This window comes from Octodon degus, unplaced genomic scaffold (assembly GCF_000260255.1).
Source record: "Octodon degus isolate 3935 unplaced genomic scaffold, OctDeg1.0 scaffold00108, whole genome shotgun sequence".
Taxonomy (NCBI): Eukaryota; Metazoa; Chordata; class Mammalia; order Rodentia; family Octodontidae; genus Octodon; species Octodon degus.
In genome coordinates, this window is record NW_004524684.1 from 4,051,049 (window position 1) to 4,073,826 (window position 22,778).

Genomic DNA, 22,778 nt, shown 5'->3' on the forward strand with positions numbered 1-22,778 from the left:
GGAGCTCCGGCTCGGGCCCGGCGCGGGTGCTCGCCGCTCCGCAGAGCGCGCCTGGCCGGACCTAGGCGCCGCACGGGCGGGCCGGAGCCGGAGCCAGAGCCGGCACCATGGGCTGCACGCTGAGCGCGGAGGACAAGGCGGCTGTGGAGCGCAGCAAGATGATCGACCGCAACCTGCGGGAGGACGGCGAGAAAGCGGCGCGCGAGGTCAAGCTGCTGCTCCTCGGTGAGCCCCGGGCGCGTGGCCGCGATGGGGCCGGGCCGGGCCGGGCGGGTCCCCATGGTCCCCCCCCCCATGGTCCCGATCCCCACGGTCCCAGTCCCCACGGTCCCGGTCCCCTAGCGTTCCCCGGGTCCCCGTGCACCCCAGTGTCCCTGCGCTCTCCCTGGTCCGCGCACCCCGGGTCTCCTTGTATCCCGGGCACTTGCTGCCCCTGGGGTCCGCCGCATCAGACCTTAAGTCCGGCTTGGCAGGGCAGAGAGAGGCGTTCTGGGCCCGGACCCTCCTTGTGCGCGCCGGGCGCGCCTTCTCGGCCTCTTGGGGGGCGACGTGTCCTCGTCCCCGTCTCCGTCCACGCCCACGGGACCTGCGCTCACCCGCGTTGGGGTCCGAGCCGCTGAGCCGGGCTTGGCCCGGTGGGGTTCAAACGGCGAAGTTGGGGTGCTCGTGACGCGGCGAGGGCTCTTTGGGTCCAGAGCGGGATCCCCTACCGCGGTCTCTGCCCAGCTTCCGGCCCCACGCCGGGCGCGTTTTCCCTGGTAGCTGTTTGCTCCCTGAACCGTGCAGGTCTTTCTCGATGGCTGCAAGAGGAAGGAAAGATGAAGAGCGAGCACAGGATTGGACCCAGGGATGCACTAGAGAGACAGGGGCAGCTGGAGATCCATAGGGCTTAACTGAGCCTTGCACTCCTAGGAAAGATGCAGCCGGCTGGCGGTGTGCAGACCCAGGCTGCCGGCTTCCCTTTTGTTCTCTTGCTTTCCGCCCCCACCCATAGGTGTTTAGGTGGATGGACAATTCCTTACAACCTTCATTTGCACTTTTCCTAGCAGTTGTAACCAAAAAAGAAACATGATTACTGCATGAGCTGTTTTCAGTAAGCGTCTATTGCATTGGTTTAAAGACTGCAGAAAAATGGTGGGGTTTTTTCCTTCACCATTGCTAGGAGGCTTAGAAGAAGCAAACTTGGCGTGACTAAAAGTAATGACGATCTGAGTAATTTTGCAAGCAAACTACAAAATAACTTTGCATTTTAAAGATCCGGGTGGCTTTGTCACCCTCCACAGCTTCTAGTGTAAGTCTTAGTACTACACAGTCAGCCTCAGCCTTTACCTAGCAAGCAGTACTGCGCTTTGAGGAGGTTTGGTGTTTGTGGAGTAAGACCCATAGGAGTGACGACTTGATATGGGTTGTGAGGTGCATGTTCTTGAGACAAAAAGTGAGGGCTCTGGACAAAAGGAGGATTGAGAAGTTCTTTTCCAGTAGTTGCTGTGCCCCTGTACTGCTGTGGCTTTTCTCTTCTCAGTTCATTTCCATGTGACCTCGGGTTTGGGCGAGCCACCCCATGTAAAGCAGCTGAAGGAGGAGTCCTGTGTTGGGGGAGGTCGCCCTTCAGCTAGATGGCCTTTTGAGATAGGCTGGGAGAAAGGCCTGAGGACAGATCTTGCTTCCTTGGAGAGCCAAGGAGTCAGTGTTCACCTAGTGCTCCTGGCATTTGGACTTGCAATCCTCGATCCTAGGCTGTGCAGGCGGGCTCCTGCCTGGGGAGATGCACCACGGCATCTTTGGCCTCTGCCCCTAAGATGGTGGTACCAACTGTGCAACCTGTGACCCTCAAAAATGATGCCAAATGTTCTCTGGGGGTGAAAATATAATCTCTGTCTAAAACTGCTCTTCTAGATTAACACTTAAATGTAGCTGCCTGTGTAATATTATAGAAGCAGATTTGGGCCCTGGAGACCTCTGTGGTGAACTAGGTATCACTCCTAGATAGTTGCTTTCAGAAGAAATTATGGAATTTTTGTTTTTTCTTCCCGGTGACATTGGAACAATACCAGAATGATTACCAGAATCCCCCCTGCAGGTTACTGAATTCCTTTGCCTTTTGCTGGTTGAGGCTTTGCTTTTCCATCCTCCCTTCTCTAGATAGAAACTCAGCCACACCCCTGGAGGTCCCCAGTGCTGTGCTGGCTTGGGCCTGCTGCACCCTACCCTCACCCTGCTCCCCTAAACCACGCATAGACGTGCTTATGTCATGGAACTGAACCCTTGGAATGCTTTGGAAACATTTTCCCCCACTAATTTGACTTCTGAATGCCGGTTTCTTTTTGAGTGTTTAATGCATATGTGAGGATTTCAGGGAAATCTTCCATCCTGGCTGTGGCAACTAAATCAAGTAGACTGGAAAAATGGGCTCTAAGAACCCAGAACCAGCGCTGCTCCCGAGACTCTGACTCCGGGTCCTGCCTCCTGGGTGCTACTTTGTTATGCTCATCAAATGATTTCTTTAAATTTATTTAAGGCTGAAAATCTCCAAAGTACACAGGAGTCAGTGTATTAAATAGCCTTTTTTTTTTTTTTTCTGATATGGGGTCTTGAATCACAGCTTGTACTCATAATGATCCTCCTGTCTCAGCCTCCCCAGTGCTGGGATTACAGGCATGTGCCACCACACCCAGTTTTGGTAGCTGGCACAGCGTGCCTGGGGTTCCCAGGCAGGTGCTGCATATGGTTCCAGGGATTGAACCCTGGGCCTTGTGCTTGCCAGCCAAGTGCTTAGACCTCTGAGCTATCTCCCCAGCCCCTTACTTTGCATTTAAAATTAAACAATGTGTTGTCTTTTTAGACATCTGGGTCAAGAGACTCAGACATGAGATTTGCACGTTAGTGAAGATTTTTGGCTCTGGATACCTAACACATTTGCTTTAAATCAGAGGCACTTCACCATCCTACTTAGCCACCATAAAGTAGGCCTTAAAGGAAGACCTGGTGCAGTGGTGGTGAACCCATGGCACGGTAGCCAGTTTGTATCGTTGAAAGCTCTAAAAGGCTTGCCACCACTGACTTCAACTTATCAGTGACCAAAAGGACCTTAAGTAAAGATTTGAGTAATTTGAGGTTTTCAGATTTTGGTTTATAGGTTTTAGCATTCAAATAAAATCCTAAGTGAATAAACTTATTTTAATGAAATAAGTAATAAGAGTTACCCTTGTATTCTGGGTAATCTCAGTGAAATCTATCTTCTGTTGTATCTCCGAGAATGCTGTAATTTATTGTCTTTTTATTTTTATTTTTTAACATTTTTATATATTTAGTACAAGGTCTACAGGATCTCACTATACAGATCAGACTCGTAGTGATTCTCCTGTTTTCAGCCTCCTAAGGGATTACAGGAGCATGCTACCATGCGCAGTCTCAATAGCCATCTCAGCGTGCCCGGGAGGATGGGGTGGGGTAAGGGGGTGGGGCTGGCACAGCAAGCCAGGGATCGAACCCTGGTCCATTCCCCAATCCTCCGATGCTCCTGCCCCTGCATCTGCCTAAGCAGGTGCTTTAATCTGCTGAACTATCTGGCTAGCCGTTAATGTCTTTTTAAAGGCAGCATTATTTTGCTTTTCAGTCAAATGGTAGTATACTGCTGTTAATGACTAATTATGGTAATTATTGTACTGTGATTTCCATAGACATAAGAGTATAATTTGCGGGAATTATTTTTGAAGTAGGGTTTCACCCCAAGCCTTTGCGTTTCTCTTCCTTTATTCCGTGGTACAGTCCTTCCCTTCAGCTCTCTGCACCTAAAACTCCACAGCAGCGTCCCTTAACAGTTTAACTGTTACATAGCCAGGGAAAAGGAGGTGAGGAGTTGGGCTTTGTCCCATGGCTGCCACAGGCAGCTGTTCGCCATACTCCATCTCTTGGCCTCTGCCTTTGCACTTGCCTGTCACTTCCCCAGTTGAGCAATCCTGGCAAGGTCAGAAGGAGCATTCTGTATTGTTCTAGCCACTTTCTTACGCTTGGCTCAGAAGGTTCGCCAACAGAAAGCCCATTCCTTGAGTGGAAGAGCCTGGTGGTTTGGTCTCTCTGTGGCTGGTCTGTCTCTTATTCAAAGCCACCCAAATGGAGGCCACAGGTGGCCTAAAAGTGCAACTAGGGTGGGCTGATTCCTGGTGTGTCTGTGTCTGCTGTTCACGTTCTCAGATCCCTCGCGGTCCCAGCACCCTTCTCTGCTTCTGACCTCTTGCTTCCGGAGCCTTCCTGCTTCTGTTCTTCTCGCTCTGTGTCTTGCTTGGTCAAAACTCTTTAAAAATGTCTCGTACGCCTGACTCTGTCCTTGGATATTCACCTCAGAGAACCTTCCTCCCACACTGGAGCATCCGCATAACTGCTGCTGAGCGTGTTTGTGCTTGGTTGCTAAGATGTGGTCTTGTCCTCTTCCTATTTCCCTGTGCTGTGCGCACCGTAAGGGGAGAATCCTTCCACCCCTTCCAGTCTGTCCTGTAGAGTATGTGTCTTAAATCACGTGACATTATCTCGCTGAAACGCAGACGTCATGTTCTGCCATATTTCTTTTCAGTGTCTGGGGCGCTAGATAACTACCCAGCTAAACGGTATTTATGCAAAGAAGTAGGAAAATCGTGTGATGACTGATACACACGCTTGACATTTAAAAGAAAACACTTCGGTTTATTATTTTGCTTCCATATTTATTTGAATTGAGTATCTATAACTACATCTGATTATAGCAGTGTTGTAATTCTTTTACATGAAAATTCAGTTACCAGCCACAGTCTTCATTCTTGTTCTGTTGCACATTTCTCGCTGCCTTAAGGAAATTCAAGATACAGCAGCTCCCTCTGAGAGGGCTGGAGTGGATTGGTTTCCTGGTCACATAGTTCTTGATCGCACGTCCTGGCGTGCATGACCTTGGTGTAGGACCGCTCTGCATGGGATGTGCTGAAGGCCCCGTCCCAGGGCCAAGAGCCCGGAGCCCATGACTGAAGGTAGCAGACCTAATCTCAGATCCCTTAGGCTGCTTTCTCTCTTAATTTGTTTCATGCTAATTATCTTAACAAAACTAGGGCAAAAAAACCTTTAAAATGCACATTTATTATCATAACATAGTGCCTTCAAATAACATAGAAATCATTACCATACAGTCTTGGAGCTCAGTAGCCCTTTGAAAGGGGGATCTTTCCCCCCAGATGTCCTAGAGGACCATTCCTCTCATTGTCTTTGCTACCTCCAGTTAGAGGCTGTGTTCATGGCTTTTGGTCCTGCTTCCTATTGTCCAAGCTAGCTGTGGCCTGGAGAATTCCTCCCATGTGGTCTCCCTCCAGCACTTAGGAGGGCCTGGCGATTACCTTAGGTCCACCCACGTCTTCCAGGATGGCAGCCCTTGGTCCAGACCCTTGGCTGCCTTTCACATGAGTGAGTCCCTATTACCTTGGCAGCGAGCATAGTCACAGGCTTCTGGGCTGGGCTGTGTCGCTGGGAGCTGTCATTCTGCTAAGCCTCTGCTCCCAGAGTGCAGGCAGTGCTGCATGTAAATGCATTCACCTCCACCAGCGCTCTTGGACTCCTCCGGCCACTGTAGCACCAGCTCAGTTCCAAAGCTCACAGTCTGACTCAGGAATGGGTGAGATTCTGCATGTAAACAGTACTGGTATAATCCTTACTTGTGAACCTGAAATGTGAAAGAACAGATGATCTGTTCCTAGAACAACAGTTGGGGCCGGGCACTAGCTCAGCAGAATAAGTGCTTACCTAGCAAGTGCAAGGGCCTGAGTTCAATCCCTGGTTCTGAGAGAGAGAGAGAGAGAGAGAGAGAGAGAGAGAGAGAGAGAGAGAGAGAGAGACCAGGTGCAAGTCATCAGTGATAATGAAAAGGAAAAAGAAAGTATCAGTGTCAGGCCTTTGAAAACCCCAGTCGCTTCCAAGGCCTGGGCATCCTCTCCACCTCTTAGCTATGCTCCTGTGTGGCCCTTGCTTTCCAGTGAAACCACACACATGCAGAACTTGCAGTTGAGGAGGCCACTTCTTGCTCATAGAGTTTTGGTGATCTGGCAGAGTCATTTCGTAGAAGCAGACCACACCTTTGCTGGACAATCACTCCCCAATACCCAAGGCCAGAGTGTTGAGGACTTGCTCTCTTTGGCAGAGCAGGGCATGACTGACTGAGCCTTGTTCTTCTGTGTGACAAGGGCTCCCTTTCCTGTAGTTTTTAATAAATGTGCACCTTTCTTTCTAGTCCTTCCTCACTGTATGTTAAAGTGTTTCCAGGAGAATTAAGTGATTTTCTAAGGTGAGATGTGTGTTTCTACCACACCCTTCACTTCCTTCTGGGTCCTCGTGTGAGAAAGGTCTGCCACGTGTGTTGAGTTTCTCTCATGTTCTTCACACCTCTTGCATCCCATGCCTGTTACCCAACTGCAAGGCCATTTCTACCATTTATAGATGTTTGCAGGTCTCTCCAGTGACACCAGAGAATGCAGAGCCATTGTGCTTTTATGTCCCCTAGTCCTTCGTCATGCAGCCAACTGAGACAACCATCAGCTCACCAGCCTCTGGGATTTCCCGTGTCACCCGTGGAGTTCTCCTCGAGGCCCAACGTGAAAGAGGAGTTTCCTTCGTTCACCTCCTCTTCAGTGAGGTTTCTCTTGATCATCGAGTCTCTATCCCCGATTACGCCATACAGAAATCTTCCTGTGCATTTACCTTTTCTAATTGTTGCTCTGCTGTCTCTTTGAGGCCATCTCCATCAGAGCGAGAGTCCCACAGAGCATGAATCTCAGAAGACAGCACGTGGTAGCCTTGTCACAGATGCTGCTTAAGTGATGGGTAAACCAGCCAATGTGTATTTCAGCTAGTAGCCCTTCAAAGAAGCATAATCGATAATCCTCCTTGTCCCTCGTCTAATGTGAGGGAATTTTAGCTCAATATATCACATTTTTCTTTTCTACCTCTTGCTGGTCAGAGTAAAATCTGCTCCATCGTTCCTCAAACAGTTCTGAAAATTCAGTCTACTTGGGGTGCCAAGTTATTACTACATGTTCAGAAAAATGTGGTGGCTTTGTGAATTAAGTGCTGGAGCAGGGTGTGAGTTTGGGTTTCCGTGTGCTACGTGCCTTGTTTTCAGCAGTGTTGTTGCATTGCCCCTTCGCCTTTGAGCACTTCTTTAAAATGAGTACATTAATCCACAGAGGCCTATAGTATGTTCCTGCAGCTACTCCAGTCAGGAAGGATGGCGAGACAGTGGGCAGCTGTGGCTTCCAGGAACCAGCAGGGCGCCCAGGAGGGCCTGCCTGTCCTGATGTTGTGAGAACTGCCAGTGTAGTTATTTCTTAAACTATATTTATGTTGTTAAAGTCAAGTTATTATGGCTTACGCTTAACAGATTTTTAGGAGAATTTATGGTGCACACAGGGAGAGTATAATGACAAATGGGGATGAGGTAGAGTGGTAACAGGTACTCAGGGGTGGGGGGCCTCTGGTCGAGACTTGAGTGCCAGTCCTGAGGGCGGAGCTGGTGCAGAGACGAGCAGAGGTGGTTGTACGCCAGTGCAGTGTTCTGAGCTTACTGTGTGATCCAGAGCTGCAAGCTCTGTGTTGTATGGAAATTCACGATTTAGAGGGGACTCCACAGTCTGTGAATGTCATTTTCTTCCATCTCCACACATGAGCAACTTTATCCCTCCAAGGCATCCTTAGCCCTGGAGGGACTCCTCTGCTAGAACACAGTGGTTGACCTCGAACTCTGCTAGCAAAGTGGATTTTTAAGATCTTGAAGAAGTTATCCAATTTTTTTTAAAATTATTTGTTTATTTGTACAGGGTCTAACTATACAGTTCAGACTTGCGGTGCACCTCCTGTCTCAGCCTCCCCAGTGCTGGGATTACAGGCATGTGCCACCATACCCGATTTCTGTGACCAGCTTGGTGCAGGGCCAGCATGGCATGCGGTACTGGGGATCTGGGGCCTTGGCACTTGTCAGCAGGTGCTTGGACCGCTGAGGGAGCTCTCTCCCCAGGCCCCAGATTCTTTAAGTTTCAGTTTTATTTTTTATAAATGCTGGGTAGTAAATGCTTCTACTTCACAGGGCTTGCAACAAAGTAAGCTAATGTGCTGAAATACCTAGGACACGATCACAAGTTAGTGCCTGCAGATCTGCCCTGCCTTGCAGTTTGGTCCCGGCATGGCCCTAGACATCAATCCCTTTGTTATCTTTCTAAGCAAGGGTGCGCACAGCAAAGACTTCAGGAACTGCAAAACTGATTTTAATTACCAACTTCTGATCCCACCACTGATGCCTTGTGGAATTGGGGTTTCTGATGAGAACTTCCTTACTAGGACTAGCATAGGTAAATACCTGAGCTCTATTAGGAACTCTGTGGAATGGACTTTCAGCAATTAGAAGACTTGGCAAGTGATTTGAAAGTAATTTTCTTTCCATTTAATTACATGTCGTTAGAATACATGGCAGTAGTCTTTTGCAGGCTTTTGTTTTAGTTTTTGTGCAAGGGAAAGAAAGCGATAGTGCAAACGAGGAAGCGTTGTTTCAGCTGATTCAACAGAGTATGCATTTTTTTAGGGCGTTCATGATTATTTCCTACAAAATCTGAAATTTCCTGAAGTGGTTTTATTGACTCAAAAGATTCCTAGTAAAGCTCCAGAGTTCTCGTGAAGGGCCTGGCCTTTCTGAGGCACAGGCCTACGGCCATTGGTAGCAATTTACTTACCTACCCTGATCTATATATGCTTTATGTGACTGCCTTTTATGGAGGCCCACTATATTGCTTTTCATGGTGTTTAAGAGGCATGGAGCTTATAAGTAAGGCCACAGTAACACCATCATAAGTCTGGCTTGTGGCTGCATGGCAGAGTGCTTGCCTAGCGTGTGTGAGACCCTGGCTACACACATACACGCACACACACACACACACACACACACACACAATATAGTCAGAATTAGAAGGAGACTGCTTTGTAAGGAGTGAAGCTGTGCAGTCAGTCTACCTCAGGCATGATGTGGGTTTCCACGCAGGTCGTAACTGGTCTATGCAGGGCAGGAAGCTCGCTGCGCTTCATCAGTGCCATCTCCAGGCCGAGGTGAAATCTGTCACGGCTGAGCTGTGGTTGTGAAGTCCTCACTGTGGTTGTAGAGTCAGCTGTGGTTATAAAGTCCTCCAGGACTGTTGCGGGACACTGACTGCTCACATGCACTGGCAGTGAGCGCCAGCTTGCTTTCTGTGAGCCTGCGGCTCCTGCTGAAGTCTGACCGTGCCTTTCTGTCCACTCTTGCCCCTTTGGGCCCCAGCAGAGCCACCACTCCTGATATCCAGGCCCTGCCTTCTCCATTAGGATGGCGGTGGTCCTTGCAGTCACTGCTTCCTCCAGCAGCTCTGTGTGCAGGGCTGGTGTGTGGGAGCTAGTGTCGTGGCTGTCCCAGGTGATCTCTGCTGTTGTGTCCAGTGTGGGGACCTTGACACTAGACACAGGGGTCTGCCACATGGAGCCACTAAGGTGTGGGCATACAGAAGCTCTGACTGCAGGGTGCTGGGAGCCTCTCTTAGCCCAGCTGGGCCCCTCCGTCCGTGGGAAGAGCTCCAGCTGGGGGCCCGACTCCACCTCTCTCAGCCCCATTTGCGTCTGCAGCTCCTGCTGCTGTCCTAGGCCTTGGGGCTCATAGGCTTTGCCAGGGATGCCCCAGGAACGCAAGCAACACAAGACTTCTGTTTCTGTCTGTGTGAAGCAAGGGCTGTGTCTTCCTTGTAAGTGGAGTGAGCACCAAAAAGAAGAAAGCACAGCGGTAATCTTCAAGACGTGTCTCACGTTGCGTCCTCTGCAGTCAGCCCTGTTGTCGCTGTTCATGTCCCTGCCTCTCAGCACGTATGCTAACCTTATTTTTTAGAGCTGCACTTCTTAAAATGAGACTTTGCCCTGCACAGAAATAGTTTAGAACCTTGTAGAAGGCCAGGCCTGAGTCAGGGGCTCTGGTGGCTGCATGTCTCATCAGTCCTGGGGATGCCCGGCTCCCAGCCCAGCTGCAGTCGGAGGTGCGCATCGCTGAGGCGGGAACCGTCTGGTGCGTCCATGTGTCCATCTCATAGCACCGCTCATGCCTCACCTGGCGTTAGCTGCATTCATGAAACCTCCCCTAATCTTACCAGTAAACAAAGCCTTGCCAAAGAGCTCCTCTTGCTTTACACGTTCAGATTTTGCACGCACAGGTGTGCAGTGCCTATCACACTTCCTATGGTTCTTCTGTAGTTAAACTTTTAACATGGGGACCCTTGTCTTAATTGTGCATTTTGAAGCAAGGGGTTTTACCTTGCCAGAACACATGTGCTTCCTGAGAAGTGACGATCTGCTGACGGGGAGCCTTAATGTGTTTTTGTGTGTGCAGGAATCGTCTGAGTGTGACCCTTCCATCCTGCCATCCTCCCTTGGGAATGGCCTGTAGTAATGCTTCTATGACTGCTTTCATCAGGAAGAGTTTGGGATGAAATTCAGAAGTAAATAGCAGCACTTGCTGCTGTAATGGAATACTTCCTTCCCCCAAATCTTGGTATTAAAACCTAATTCCCAATGTGGCAACTGAGGTAGGACAGTGCGAACCCAGGCAGGCTCAGGATAAAGCGGAGGCTCAGGGCTGGAAGAGGTTGGCACGGACCATGACTGCTCCCTGATCTTGGACTTTTGGTTTCCAGAACTGTGAGCAGTTCACGTTGATTTTTTTAAGTCACCTAGACCACGCATGCTAGTCCAGCAGCCTGCACTCACTGTGGCAGCTGAAAAGCTTGAAGAGGCTGCAGAGAAGCATCCGCTCAAGGCGAGTGGTCTTGAAAGACTTGGCCACATTATTTGGCATAGCCTCAGCTCTCCTAATCCAGAGTTGCGTCACCACAGTGTCCTTGCTTCTAAAAGGGAATTCTGACGGTGGAAAACTGGCCTTCACGGTGCTCCGTAGTGATAAACAGTTCCAAAATGTGAGCCATTCAGTGATTAAGCCCAGCATGCTGTTCTGTAGCGTCTTTGTTCCTTCTGGTGCCATGTTTGGGTTGGACTTCCTTGAAGTTAGTCATAAAATCTGGTTCTTAGGAAATAAGTGTCATTCTTTCAGCTCGTATTTGTGGAATGCCACTCTGGCCTACGTGTCTAAACCTTTGGGTATCAAATAGTCTTTGGGAATCTGGGAAAAATTAGAGAGAACTCTCTCTGAACATTTTCCTTTAGGTAAAACAATGAGGCTGTGTTGTGGTGTGGTTAATTAAAACATGGCTTCTTGGTGCTTTGGTTCCTTTTATCTTCCTGCGGCTCTGTAGCAGATTATTGGGACTTTGTTTGTGGTGATTGCACTTTATAGATCAGTTTTATTGCTCTTTGTAAAGAGCTGTTCTAAAACTTTCAGAGCAAAAGCTAAGGAGTGATCAGCCCAGAAACTGCCCATGATCAGGCTTGAATTGCAGAGCTAATTTCCCACAAAGCTAACAGCTGACAAATGTAGGCCTAGCAGTCGTGTCTCGAAGAACTTCCCCTCTGATTTAAACAGACACTGGATGAAATGTAATTCTGAATAAAATAGAAAATTCATCATGAGGTCTTACCAAGGACTCCCTGTTGCACATCAGCAGGGCTCGGCTTTTCATCCTTCCTAGGTGCCTGTCGATTTTGAATTGTGTTCAGGGGTGTGTGTGTGTGTGTGTGTGTGTGTGTGTGTGTGTTTGGTCACTGAGTGAGCAAATGTGATTTTAGAATTAACGCATGAAAACAAAGTCTTAAAAAATTCAAGCATTTGAATGGTGATTCTGTAAGATAAGCAACATGATGTTTATGAATGTAGGTGGAAGTCTACGGTGGGCTCACACACACGGGCAAGTCAGCTGTGCAAGCGAGCTGAACCTTAACCTGTAGAGTCAGTGGTGTTCTAGCAATGGTGCGTCATATGTGGCATCTTTATTTCTGGTTTTCATCATCTTGAGACAGGGCCTCACTGTGCAGGCCAGGCGGGCTTCAAAGCCTGTGGTCATCCTGCGTGAGCCTCCTGAGTGCTGGGATTATGGGCGTGCAGGACCAGGTGTTGCTATGAGGTATTTTGGTTTATGATAATTCTAATCATTAAGTATTATGTAGGTAATTTTGTATCCAATTTAGCCAGCATATTTGATAAAACTTTTGAAGTAAAAATAAACAGTTGTGACTAATTTATCATGCATGTCCCGTACATCTAGTAAGTGCTAAAAAAGACATGATTTAAGCCACTTCCATTTGTGGCATTTTCAGAGTTTAGTTTCTAATGATTTAAACTTCTAGGCGTTTGTATATGAATACCCTTCATTAAAGCCCTTGGCTAGAGCTCTTCTTTTATGATAGTGTCCCTCTGAATATGTTTCTTTTGCTAATAAAGTTTCGATGCAGATAGAAGATGGCTTTATCTTTCAGTCTATTCTGCTGTTAAAACCTCAGTGTAGAGGAAGTAATTCTGCAAGAGTCTCTGGTAGGGGATATTTGAGAAGTGTTTTCATCCCTTTATATCTCTGTTTCTCTCATTCCACAGTTAATGGTTATATACTCCGCTGCACATATAGCATTGGTGGATATGCTGAGCATGTGGCTTGCTGGGTAGAGAGCACTTCCGGCTTTAGATGGGGCTCTCCATGGTGAAGGAGAGAAACCTTCGTGCTCCTTAGCAGAGGGGCTGTTCTTAGAGAGAAGACTCGGGAGACCCAAGTATGGAGCTCTGTGGAGCACTTGGTCAAGCACAGCCTGCGATTTGGCATTGTAGGGTGGGTTCCGTTCAGCCTCTGGTTTCCTCCCTTCCTGAGAGCTACGCACAGCACACAACTTGTGCCACCCCCGTGCATGGGTCCAGGGGCCTGATGAAAGAGTCACTACCCTCTTAGCTAAGCCAGGGAAAGGGCTGCTAGAGTATTAAAATAAAAAAGCCTTAATATTGCTTCCAAATCCTTTCCATGTCCAGAATCAGGAAATACTTTCTGTCTTTTAAACAGTAATATAATGGCTTTTGAAAGTAAGCTTCCCTAATTGAAGTTGGCATGTGTGTTAATTGTCTCCTGTGTTTCTGAAGTGTTTGGATTCCAGACTGATGTATGAGTAACCTCTGTCTCAGTGTCGATTGAAAGTCCCATGTGACATGCAGAAGCAGGTTAGTGTAGAAGAAATTACAGGCATGACCCCCATTTGTTCTAGCATTTTAATTATCTTCAGATGCTGATTCCATAGCTATAAGGTATCATATGTGTACTGCGCATATTTAGGAAAATGAATGGATAAATTTCCCTAGGAGGTTCTAATGGTCCACCTCCCACAGGATACACATGTAACTGTATAGTCTACTTTTGGCATATATGTCTGTTGATCATTAACCATTTTCTGTGAACCCGGTTTAGTGGCTGCAGGACAATCCATTCGATAGCTCTTGCGTGATGTGCTACTGTGGTGCTGGGAGGCGATCTTGTGGTTTCACCATCACTTCATGTGGAGACACTCATATGTCATGTGTATGTCAGCGCCTGTGTTCCTGAGTGTCTCCTAGTGTGCTGCTGGGCTCAGAGTCGTGCACCGTGTGGAGGCTTCTTGGTGATCCGCAGGAAGCACCCCCAGGTCCTCAGAGCAGGATCCGGGGTGCCTCCGTGTTCACCCCTTGGTTGTCTAAGTACTTTTGTATGACAAACACATTTCTTAGACAGACAGAAATGGTGTTCCTGTGCAACAGGTCGCTCCAGGTTTGGCCCCCCTCCTGTGCCAGGCTGCCTGTCTCCTAGTCCTTGTTTAGTCTTCACTGGCACTGCCATCATTCTCTCTTTCCGTTTTACATAAGTCATTCTGTTGTGACAGCCTCCTACCTGGTCCTGCTGCCTACATACTTTCTGCCCTTCCGCCTCTAGAAGCCTCCTCAATGACAGCTTTTATCTTATCTGGCACTGCTCAGCCGCCTTCCTTAGTTCCGATTATTTACAGAATGCCACCCTGGCTACTAATGTGGTGTTCAAGAGTTCTGTGGTTTGCCTTCCACCTGTGTTTCCCATGCCTGCCCTTTGCCACCCTGTCTTGTCTTCCTAGGCCTCCTGATCCCTTGCCTGTGCTACTCCTCTTGGTAGAAATGTCCTTCCAGCCTCATTCTGTCCATGGATGGCCATCAACAGAGTTTGGAATCTTTCTTTTCCTCTAAATGAATGCTATATTGATCCCTAATACAGAATTTCTTATGGATTTCTAATATTGATTTGAGTATATTTCAGTATCACGCAAGTGCATATAATGATGGGCATGTATAATTGGGTCTAAAAGTCGTAGTTCTCAGTTCTACAAAACTACAAAGCCAAAAAGTGACTCACAGAACTATAAACCAGCCCAGTTCTGATTAATGCTACTTGTCCTGCACCAGGCTTGATGGCAGGCGTAGATCCTTTTCATTCGGATGCCAGTGCCAAATGCCAGAAGGTGTTTCAGTTCTCGGTTTTCTCCTCCTCTAAAGTTGCAACACCGTGGTTCCTTGGAAGGACCCACCTTCAATAGAATAAATGTATGAATCACAAGGCTCATTAGTGTTTCCACCAAGGGCCTACTTTTTATACATGAAAAAAAAATCTGCGTACAACTAAGTGCAGATAGTTATTCAATAAATGTCAAATTAGCTGGTGTCTGCCGTGGGCTGTGTGAAGCCTTGTGTGGATCCTCCTGCGCCTGTGACATGAATTTTGCCCCCAAGAAGTTTGCTGGCAAAAGGAAGAATGTTTATGGGAAGGATCAATCAGGAACCAGGACTTGAACTTGTCCAGGGAGGCAGCTGGACTCCAGGTTCCGGGCTGGGGCCGATACAGCCCTTCATCCAGCTCCTCAAAGGCGTAAGCAAGAGTTGGAGAGCTGTATGTCTATTTGGAGTTAATGTTTCTATTTTTTTTCTTTGTGTTGTTCTCTGATTGTTGCCTCTTTGTGTGTGTTTCTCATGAGCCTGTTCCCATCAGTTCTGTGTAACTTGGGAGTTCTCAGGGTTTTCTCATCACTGGGACCACAGACCCTTGCAGCTTAGAGGAGCAGAGGTTTGTCCCGGCTGATGGTTTGTAGAGGTGACAGTTCAAAGTCAGCTGGTCCAAGCAAGAGGGGTCCTGGGGAAGGTCAGTAGAACAGAGCTGCTCCCCTCACGGCTCATGGCAGGCAAGAGGCACAGAGTGAAGGGAGGAGCCAGGAAGGGAGAGGTGCCTTGAGAGCCCTTTTCCATCCAAGTGGCACCACCACCCAACAACACATTTAGCCCTGACGTGGACCACCCATGAGTTCACCCAGAGGTATAGCACCCCATGATCTGGTCAGCTCTCCAAAGCCCTACCTGTGATCCTACGAGGCTTTGGGGAAGGGCATCCAGAGCTAAAGCATGGAGAGTCCATTTCATACTGTATAGCAGGAAGCCGAGACTTCAGCAGCTAAGTCACTTTTGCTTCAGGGCCTGTAGCTGGTATGTAAGCGGCTGGACTGGGTCTACAGCTCTGCAGGTCTGCTTTCCACTTCTTGCTTTTCTTGATATACTCCTACTTGGTACTTTCTGATGCTTGAATGTAAAGAAAGTTTCCATCCTTATGGTCTGTCTTTCTTTCTTTTTTTGGTGGAATTGGGGATTAAACTCAGATCCTTGGGTTTGCCAGTCAAGCGCTTATCCTACTGAGCCATCTCCCTGGCCCCTTATGTTATTTCATGTAGACATTTACAACTGAAATCCCAAAGTATTTTTCCCCACTAGGGGATGGGGCCTAGTAGACTATTTGTTGGATAAATTTAAAATGTTAGATATACTGAAAGAAGAAATTGACTATGACATTAACATTAATTGACACTTTATAAGGTAATTTTTGTATTTTAAGGAAGGGTCTATAGGGTATTTCGCATGTTCAGTGTCTCACTACTAGATCGGATTCATGATCTGCTTGTTTACACCTCCCAAGAGCTGGGATTATTGGTGTGTACCACCACCCCCAGTCTTAATTGCTGCCTCAGAGTGCCCTGGGATTGCCTGTGAGGTTGAACCCCCAACTCCTGCACCTGCTTGCAGGCGCTTTAATCCGCTGAGCTATTTGGCTGGCCCTCTTAAATTAATTTTAATAGTTTTGTAAAGTGAGACTAAATCATATATACACATTAAGTTAGCGATTTCGTTCTTAAAAAGATAAAAAGTACAAGAAACGAATGTGGAAGTATAACCTGGGATTAACGTAAGTTCAGTTTCGTCTCTTATAGCTTCAGTATCTAGGGCTAAAATATTTCAAATGGAAAGTGAAATTTATTTGAAGAAGTCCTAAGGCGATTTAATTGTGACTCTTTAAAGAGTTAATTATACTTAATAACTGTATTTACCAAAGAAAGCCAACTCTTCTGTTTATAACTTTTTTCATTAATATCAGTGACTTTTCCAATAATCAGGGTAACAACAACATTACATTTCCGAGACTATTCCTCAGTGTAAAGGTGTCATTATCATCGACGTGGTGTCCACCGCAGAAGAAGATGGAGATGCTGAGGGGAGACGAAGTCAGCTGCAGTGCACCCTCCGCTCATAGTGGGCCTCTTGCACAAACAGCTTGGTTGTGGTGGAAAGTTGGGTTTAACTGAAAACCAGAATCTTGAGTTACGACCCAAGTGCTGGCTGCTTGTGCACTTGTCAATGGATTCTTGCCGTGGCAGTGAAAGCATAGGTCTGCATATGTGGCCTCAGTCTGAGCCCAGATGCACGTGGTCATGGACAGGATGATGGTCAGGGTGGAGAAATATGAGACTGGGGTTCATGGGACCAGTCTCACTAATATGTACAGCATGTCGAAATCCAGTAGATCAACGAACTTACAGAAAAAAGATTTGTATAAGGAAGCTAGTGTTGCTAAGAGTGTTACCCAAATTAGTCATGATCGATAGTGTTAGACAAGTTTATTATTACGACTAAATTAGGGACGGGTGGCTGGTGACTGCCTGAGCCTATAAGTTGTGAAAAACTTTGGGCTATAAATGCAGGTCTGGTAAAGGATAATCCATCAACATGTGATAATGGTCAAACCTTTCATGCCAGTAAGGGATAGATTCACAATTTTAAAGTGACAGCTGGTGTTCCTAGTGTAACAAGGGATGGTGAAGCAGCCAGTGCTGATTAAAGGGCTGTTGAAAGTACATAGACCACTTTGAAATGGCTTTTTCATGGTGAAACTGGCTTTTTCTAGAAGAAAGGCCCAGGAGAATATACTCAGGAAGAGAAGAAAATGCCTGGCCATCGGCCTGTGAAGGACAGGCTAACGTTATTGCTATATGTAAATGCGAGTAGTGACCTCAAGATAAGGACCTTGGCTCATCACTGCAAGACCCCTAGAGTGTTCAGCAAATAGTCATGAAGAGTAGGCTAGGGACATGTGGAGATCTAACACAGCAGGCTGGATCACAAGAGTATTTCCTGTGAGTGAATCAATGAGGCTTTCTTTCCCACTATGAAGATGTATCTAGAGGACAAAGTTTACTATGGACAGTGCTCCTGCTCGTCCATGAGATTTGGGAGAAGAGATGGCCGAGGAAGTCCCACGGCTCAGTCGAGTACGACCTACCTCATATAGTGCCTCTACTGAAGCCTACGACCAGTAGGATATCGATAACTTGAAGAAGCCACCAAGGAACCGTTCCTGAAGTGCTTCCAGATGCTCTTCGAAGCAGATTTAACCCTCAAAGAGTCTGCATGGACCATTGCAACATCTCTTGTGTGGGGTTAATCAAGAAATCCTGAGCCTAAGGACGCGGAGATCTGTGTGGAAGAAAATGTGCCCTAAAATTATACAGAAGAGAGGCTTTGAAGGGTGCGCAGAGGAGCTGGAGCCTTCAGTTGACCCTGTAGTCGATGACAGTGCCACTATAGTAAAGTCCCTCAGCTTGCAAGTGGACAGTGGTGATGTTGTGGAACTGGTGGAGTAACACTCAGAAATATATCAGCAGAGGAACCTCAATGACTCTGGCTGAGCAGTGGAGAATGGCAGCTGAGGGGTTTTCTGAAGAGGAGGGGGAGAATCAACAACCAGTGTAGCAAAGTTCTTCTGAAATAAAGCAAATCCTAAAAACATGGACAGAGCTACCAACATTTGTAGAGACGCCCCACCCAGACAAAGAAAATCCCCATTGTTGGAGTCACTTGCTGAATAACAAGTGAGTGTCATGTCACACTCTGAAGAACAGCATTAAAGAAGTGACAGAAACAGACAGCCTTAGACCAATTGTTAGTTCTGAAAATGTTTAGACCCTGTGACCCAGATGCAGTGGGCTACCGACCTTCTAAGGAGAGAAAGGACAGGAGAGAAAAGACAAGAGAGGGCCCGATTCCTGATACCCTCAAGGAAGGGGACTTTCCTTCTTAATAGTTGCCACCTTCCACCTCACCCTCCCTTCCTGCAAGCCAGATATGTCGATTTGAGTGGTGAGTATGGAACAAAATGGTTGTTTCTGGTGAACTGAGCATATTTTATGACTTTTTGGTGAATACACCAGGAAAATTATTGGCATTTTTGGTAAATAGCGCATGTTACACAATACTTTTTATGATGAAAAGCTTAAAAGGTGCAGTGGGAGGTTTGCAATGCGTCATGAGTATTTCCATTATTTCTAATGGAAAAAATAGTCTTGACTTACAACCAACTTGAGTTACAACCAGCCTTTGGGAATGAATTGAATTTGCAGGCCAGGGGTCCACTGTTGTCTCTTTGAGAAAGACCAAAGTATGCATTTTAACTCTGCACAGTTTTGTTTTCTTTTGATATAGCCAAAGCATGTACATTTTGGCATTCCTGGTTTAAGATTCTTTTCCTCTGTAATTATGAACCTTAAACATCAGTAAAGTTAATGTTTGTGTTTTTAAATGACTTTTTAAGTATATATCAGCACACTGACCAGTGGGTTAAAATTGGAGCATTCTAACTCTGCAGGTTAAGCAGGAATATGTTGGAGGTATTTTTCTGTGATGCGTTAGGACAAAAACAGGGAAGCTGTTAATCAGTACAACAGAAGTGGCCAGAACAGCATGCTTGCTCCACCTCAAGTGCTGGAACAGGCTCAAAATGCCAAGGAGTGGTTCTTCTCAGGTGTTTGGAGGAGTCATGTTTGTTAGTCGTTCTACCATTCTGAATCACAGTACTGGAGATTTTTCTCCAAAATCCATTAGGAAGAGGTGTATCCTTTGTACTGTGTTCCAGAAGTGGAAACAAATTTAAGTGAACAGAAATAAGACTTTTGTTTAATGTGAGACATTACCTGGATTTCCTAATCTTAATCTTACCTTTTGTGATTTCTCTTTCATTTCTTACATAAATATTTTTTCTGAAACTATCCAGGTAGCCAATTTATGGAAATTTCAGTGGAAATCAGGCTTATGTACTGAATTTATTTTTTAGAAATAAATACAAGGACCCACCTAGTTTTAGTTGTTATTTTTATGGCTGTGTTTAATTGAAGCCTGGGCTGCATAGATTTTGCTAAGAGGTTTGTTGTAATGCATCTTCGAGAATTTTGAACTTGCGGTAGTTTATAAAACTGGGATGAAACTTGGTAAAAAGGGACTTTATGAAGAGAAGCACGCACTTCTCCAAGGTTATGCAGGTTTGTCCTGCTGAGAGTGGTGGGCAGAATTGTGAGGTGGTTCTGGGCACAGAACATGTATTCCCTTCCACACTGGAGTGGTTAATTTTTCCAGTTTTTATTCGGAGGTTTCTTATGTAAACACACAGCTATTATAGTTGATATTCCTTACTAAGTTGGCTCCATGTAGCTTTGTGGTCGACAGATAACACAGTTCTCTGATTGCATCACTTTTTAGGGTTTTTCTTTATCCACATTAAAAGAAATTGTGAGGACTGTAAGAAGTGAGAGGACTGTAAGATATCAACTGAAAATGGTGCTTTCCCCAACGTACAAGAATTTAGAAAGGTTTTGATGATTGTAACTGGTGCTTTGAAATCAGCAATAGCTTTCTGGGCTGCGTTCCAGAATTCTGTGAGGGCTGTAACGGAAAGATTAGAATTTACAATACTAGGTGTCAGATACAAAATTTTTCAAACTTGTCATTTTTCTATAAAATACAGTTTCAGCTTTAATGAGATGTAGTCCCTGCAGGACAGGTGCTGGTCATATATTACAGAAAAACTAAACTAAAATATTGATTATACTTCCAGTTTGGTTTTCTTTTGAACTCTCTTTTATTCCTTTTGTAGAGTTGGGGCATTATGTTGTTTAGGCTTGATTTGAGTTCACTATGTAGCCTGGGCTGGCCTAGAGCTGGTAGTGACCCTCCTGCCTCAGCTTCCCAAGTGCTGGGGTTACCCATGTGTGCTACCACTCCCAGCCTTGAGGTCATTCCTGAGTGGTTAGGTAACAAATGTTGTATTTCTAACCTGCAGAGGTTTTTAAAACTTACTGGCTCAATATTTGGGCTTATGCAACTTTTGAATTATTGAACTTTTCTTGGTGTAAGGAAAAGTTTAATTTTTTTATAGTCTCTTTAGATGAATTAAGGCAAAACATTCTGAGTTGATATTAAATACATACATTATTTTGACTCTTGGATACTTCAACCCTGATGATTAGTTTTACATAAGCAAGTAATGACATTTTTTCTATAATAATATTATCAATTTCTAATTCTGTATTTCCATCAGACCAAACAGTTGCATTGCATAAGAATATTTTTTTGTTGTTGAATGCAAGGTCTAGCAGTGTAGAAAGTTTTCATGATTTCAAACTTGTTTTTATTTATGTTTAAGTCACATGTTTTCACCTCATCACAACTTCATATGTACCATCTCCAAACATATTTAATGCAGTCTAGCTTTCAAGACTTGGCACTCGTAGTTATTAAGGTGTCAAAGTCAGTGAGTAGGTTGGTGTCTTTATTATTAAAGATCAGTGATTCTAATTGAGGTTTTGAAATTTCAAGTAGCAGTGGTATTCTCGGAAGAATGATAGCAGAGTTACGCAGTTGGCTGTCGAAGGAAAAAGCTCAGCGTGTCACCGAGCAGACTATTAGGAAGCTGCTGTTGGTGTCGGCGGTTGAGTGTGCCTCTGCCCTGTACCTCAGGCTTTCGCACTTTACCTCTAAGTCTGTGACCCACTTGAATTGTTGTGAAGGATGTGTGGTCTGTGTGGAGATTCCTTCCCATGTGGCTGCCTACTGGACCCTCTCTGAGGCTGAGAGGACTGTTCCCTGCCGCACTTCCTTCACTCCTCTATCACTGATCATTTGGCCTTTGGTAGGTCTCTCTCTGGACTCTGACCTACTGTCTGCTCCTTTACCAGAACTGCACAGTCTTGAATGTCAAGGACAGAAGGTGTCGACCCTGGAGCTTCCTTCTTCTCCTTCACCATTGTGATGTCGCTCTCGGCCTCGCTCCTCACCACGCTTCACAACCAGTTTGCTGAGATCCAAAAATGATTCAGTTCACTACTAATTGCCGAACTCTGGTGGCATTTGTATGCTTAATCGGTGGCATGCTAATATCTAAGAGTTTTTAGATGCTTATTAATTTCTTCTTTCTCAAACAGTGACCCTTAAAATAAAAGTTACAAAGCAAGTGGCAAAATACCACTTCCTAAGTCTGCCCCTGGAGAGACACTCAGCCAAGCACAGGAGACCCACCTGGTCTCAGCCCTCTTGGCCACATTGGAATCTTTCCAGGGGGAGCTTTTAGCCCTGGTCCACACACACTTGCCCTTGTATGCACTCTTTCTCGTTGCCGGGGTGATGTCCACTTAACCTGGGGGCTGGAGGTGGCCAGCTGCTTCCGCTGATGCCCACTGCCTGGAGCGAGGAGCTGGATTCCGTCCCCGGAGTTAGCTCTGCAGTCTGTCTTGTGGTGTTACAGGGTCCCTTGTGATGTTCTCCGTGGAAGCTAAGAGCTCTGCGCTAGGCCACATAAGAAGTAAAGCAGAGTGCTACCCCACTTCTGGTCCCTGTGACCTCACAGCTCCACAGAGGCTTTTGTGTGGCTTCTGCGCAGGTTGTTTATTATGCTTTTTGTGCTCTGGTCCTGCCAAAGCCCCGAAAGGGTGCCTAGGGCCTTAGCCCCAAGGTGGTCCTTCGCTTTGATCCAGGTTATGCAGGCTGACATCCCAGCTTACTTGGGATCTCTTCATGAACACAGGTCCAGTTTAGGCAGGACGTTCCTGTTCACTGTTCCCCCCCTCTAGCAAGTGGTAGCATTTGAAAGCTAATCTTTGTTTTTCTCTTTGGATAGTGGAGAATCTCCAGGTGTGGTTACCTCCAGGTAGAATTTCTTCATTGTTTGTGTGGCAAGAGCCTAACATTTGAGCTTGAAAGATTCAGGGTGCATCTCATTGTCTTCTCTTGAACTGCTGGGATGATTGTGGTGCATTTCTGGGGAACAGTCTCCTCATCTGTGCTGTTAGCAAGAGACACGTTCTCACAGGCACTGTGCCAGAGTCAGAGAGGCAGGTGAAGTCCGGGGTGGAGGCAGCGCACTCCTGTGCTGTCTCCTCTGAGCTGACCAGAGCACTCGGGGACCGTGCAACACAGGTCACCTCCTGGGTGTGCGCTGGAGATGCCTGTGCCGACATTCGTCCACTCCAGCCTTCCTGAGAAGGGCGTGTTGCTCTTGGGGTTTATTCCGGCACCCTGGAGGGGACTTTTTCATATGGAGGAAGGAAACCCCTTGTTTAAGGTCAGTGGACAGAGTTTCATCTAAAAAACAGAGATGGGGGGGGGGGCGCAGGGAGATGGCTCAGTGGAATAAGCACTTCCC

The 22,778-nt window shown here is 46.6% G+C and overlaps 1 protein-coding gene across 1 annotated transcript in view; it reads left to right on the forward strand.

The window, feature by feature from the left end:
• The first annotated feature begins 9 nt into the window (after positions 1-9).
• Positions 10-22,778, forward strand: part of Gnai1 (G protein subunit alpha i1) — an 80,737-nt gene continuing 57,968 nt past the window's right edge. The window contains exon 1 of the mRNA XM_004639252.2: positions 10-225. Within this exon, the coding sequence (XP_004639309.1) occupies positions 108-225 (118 nt within the window). The 5' untranslated portion in view covers positions 10-107. The remainder of the gene's footprint in view (positions 226-22,778) is intronic.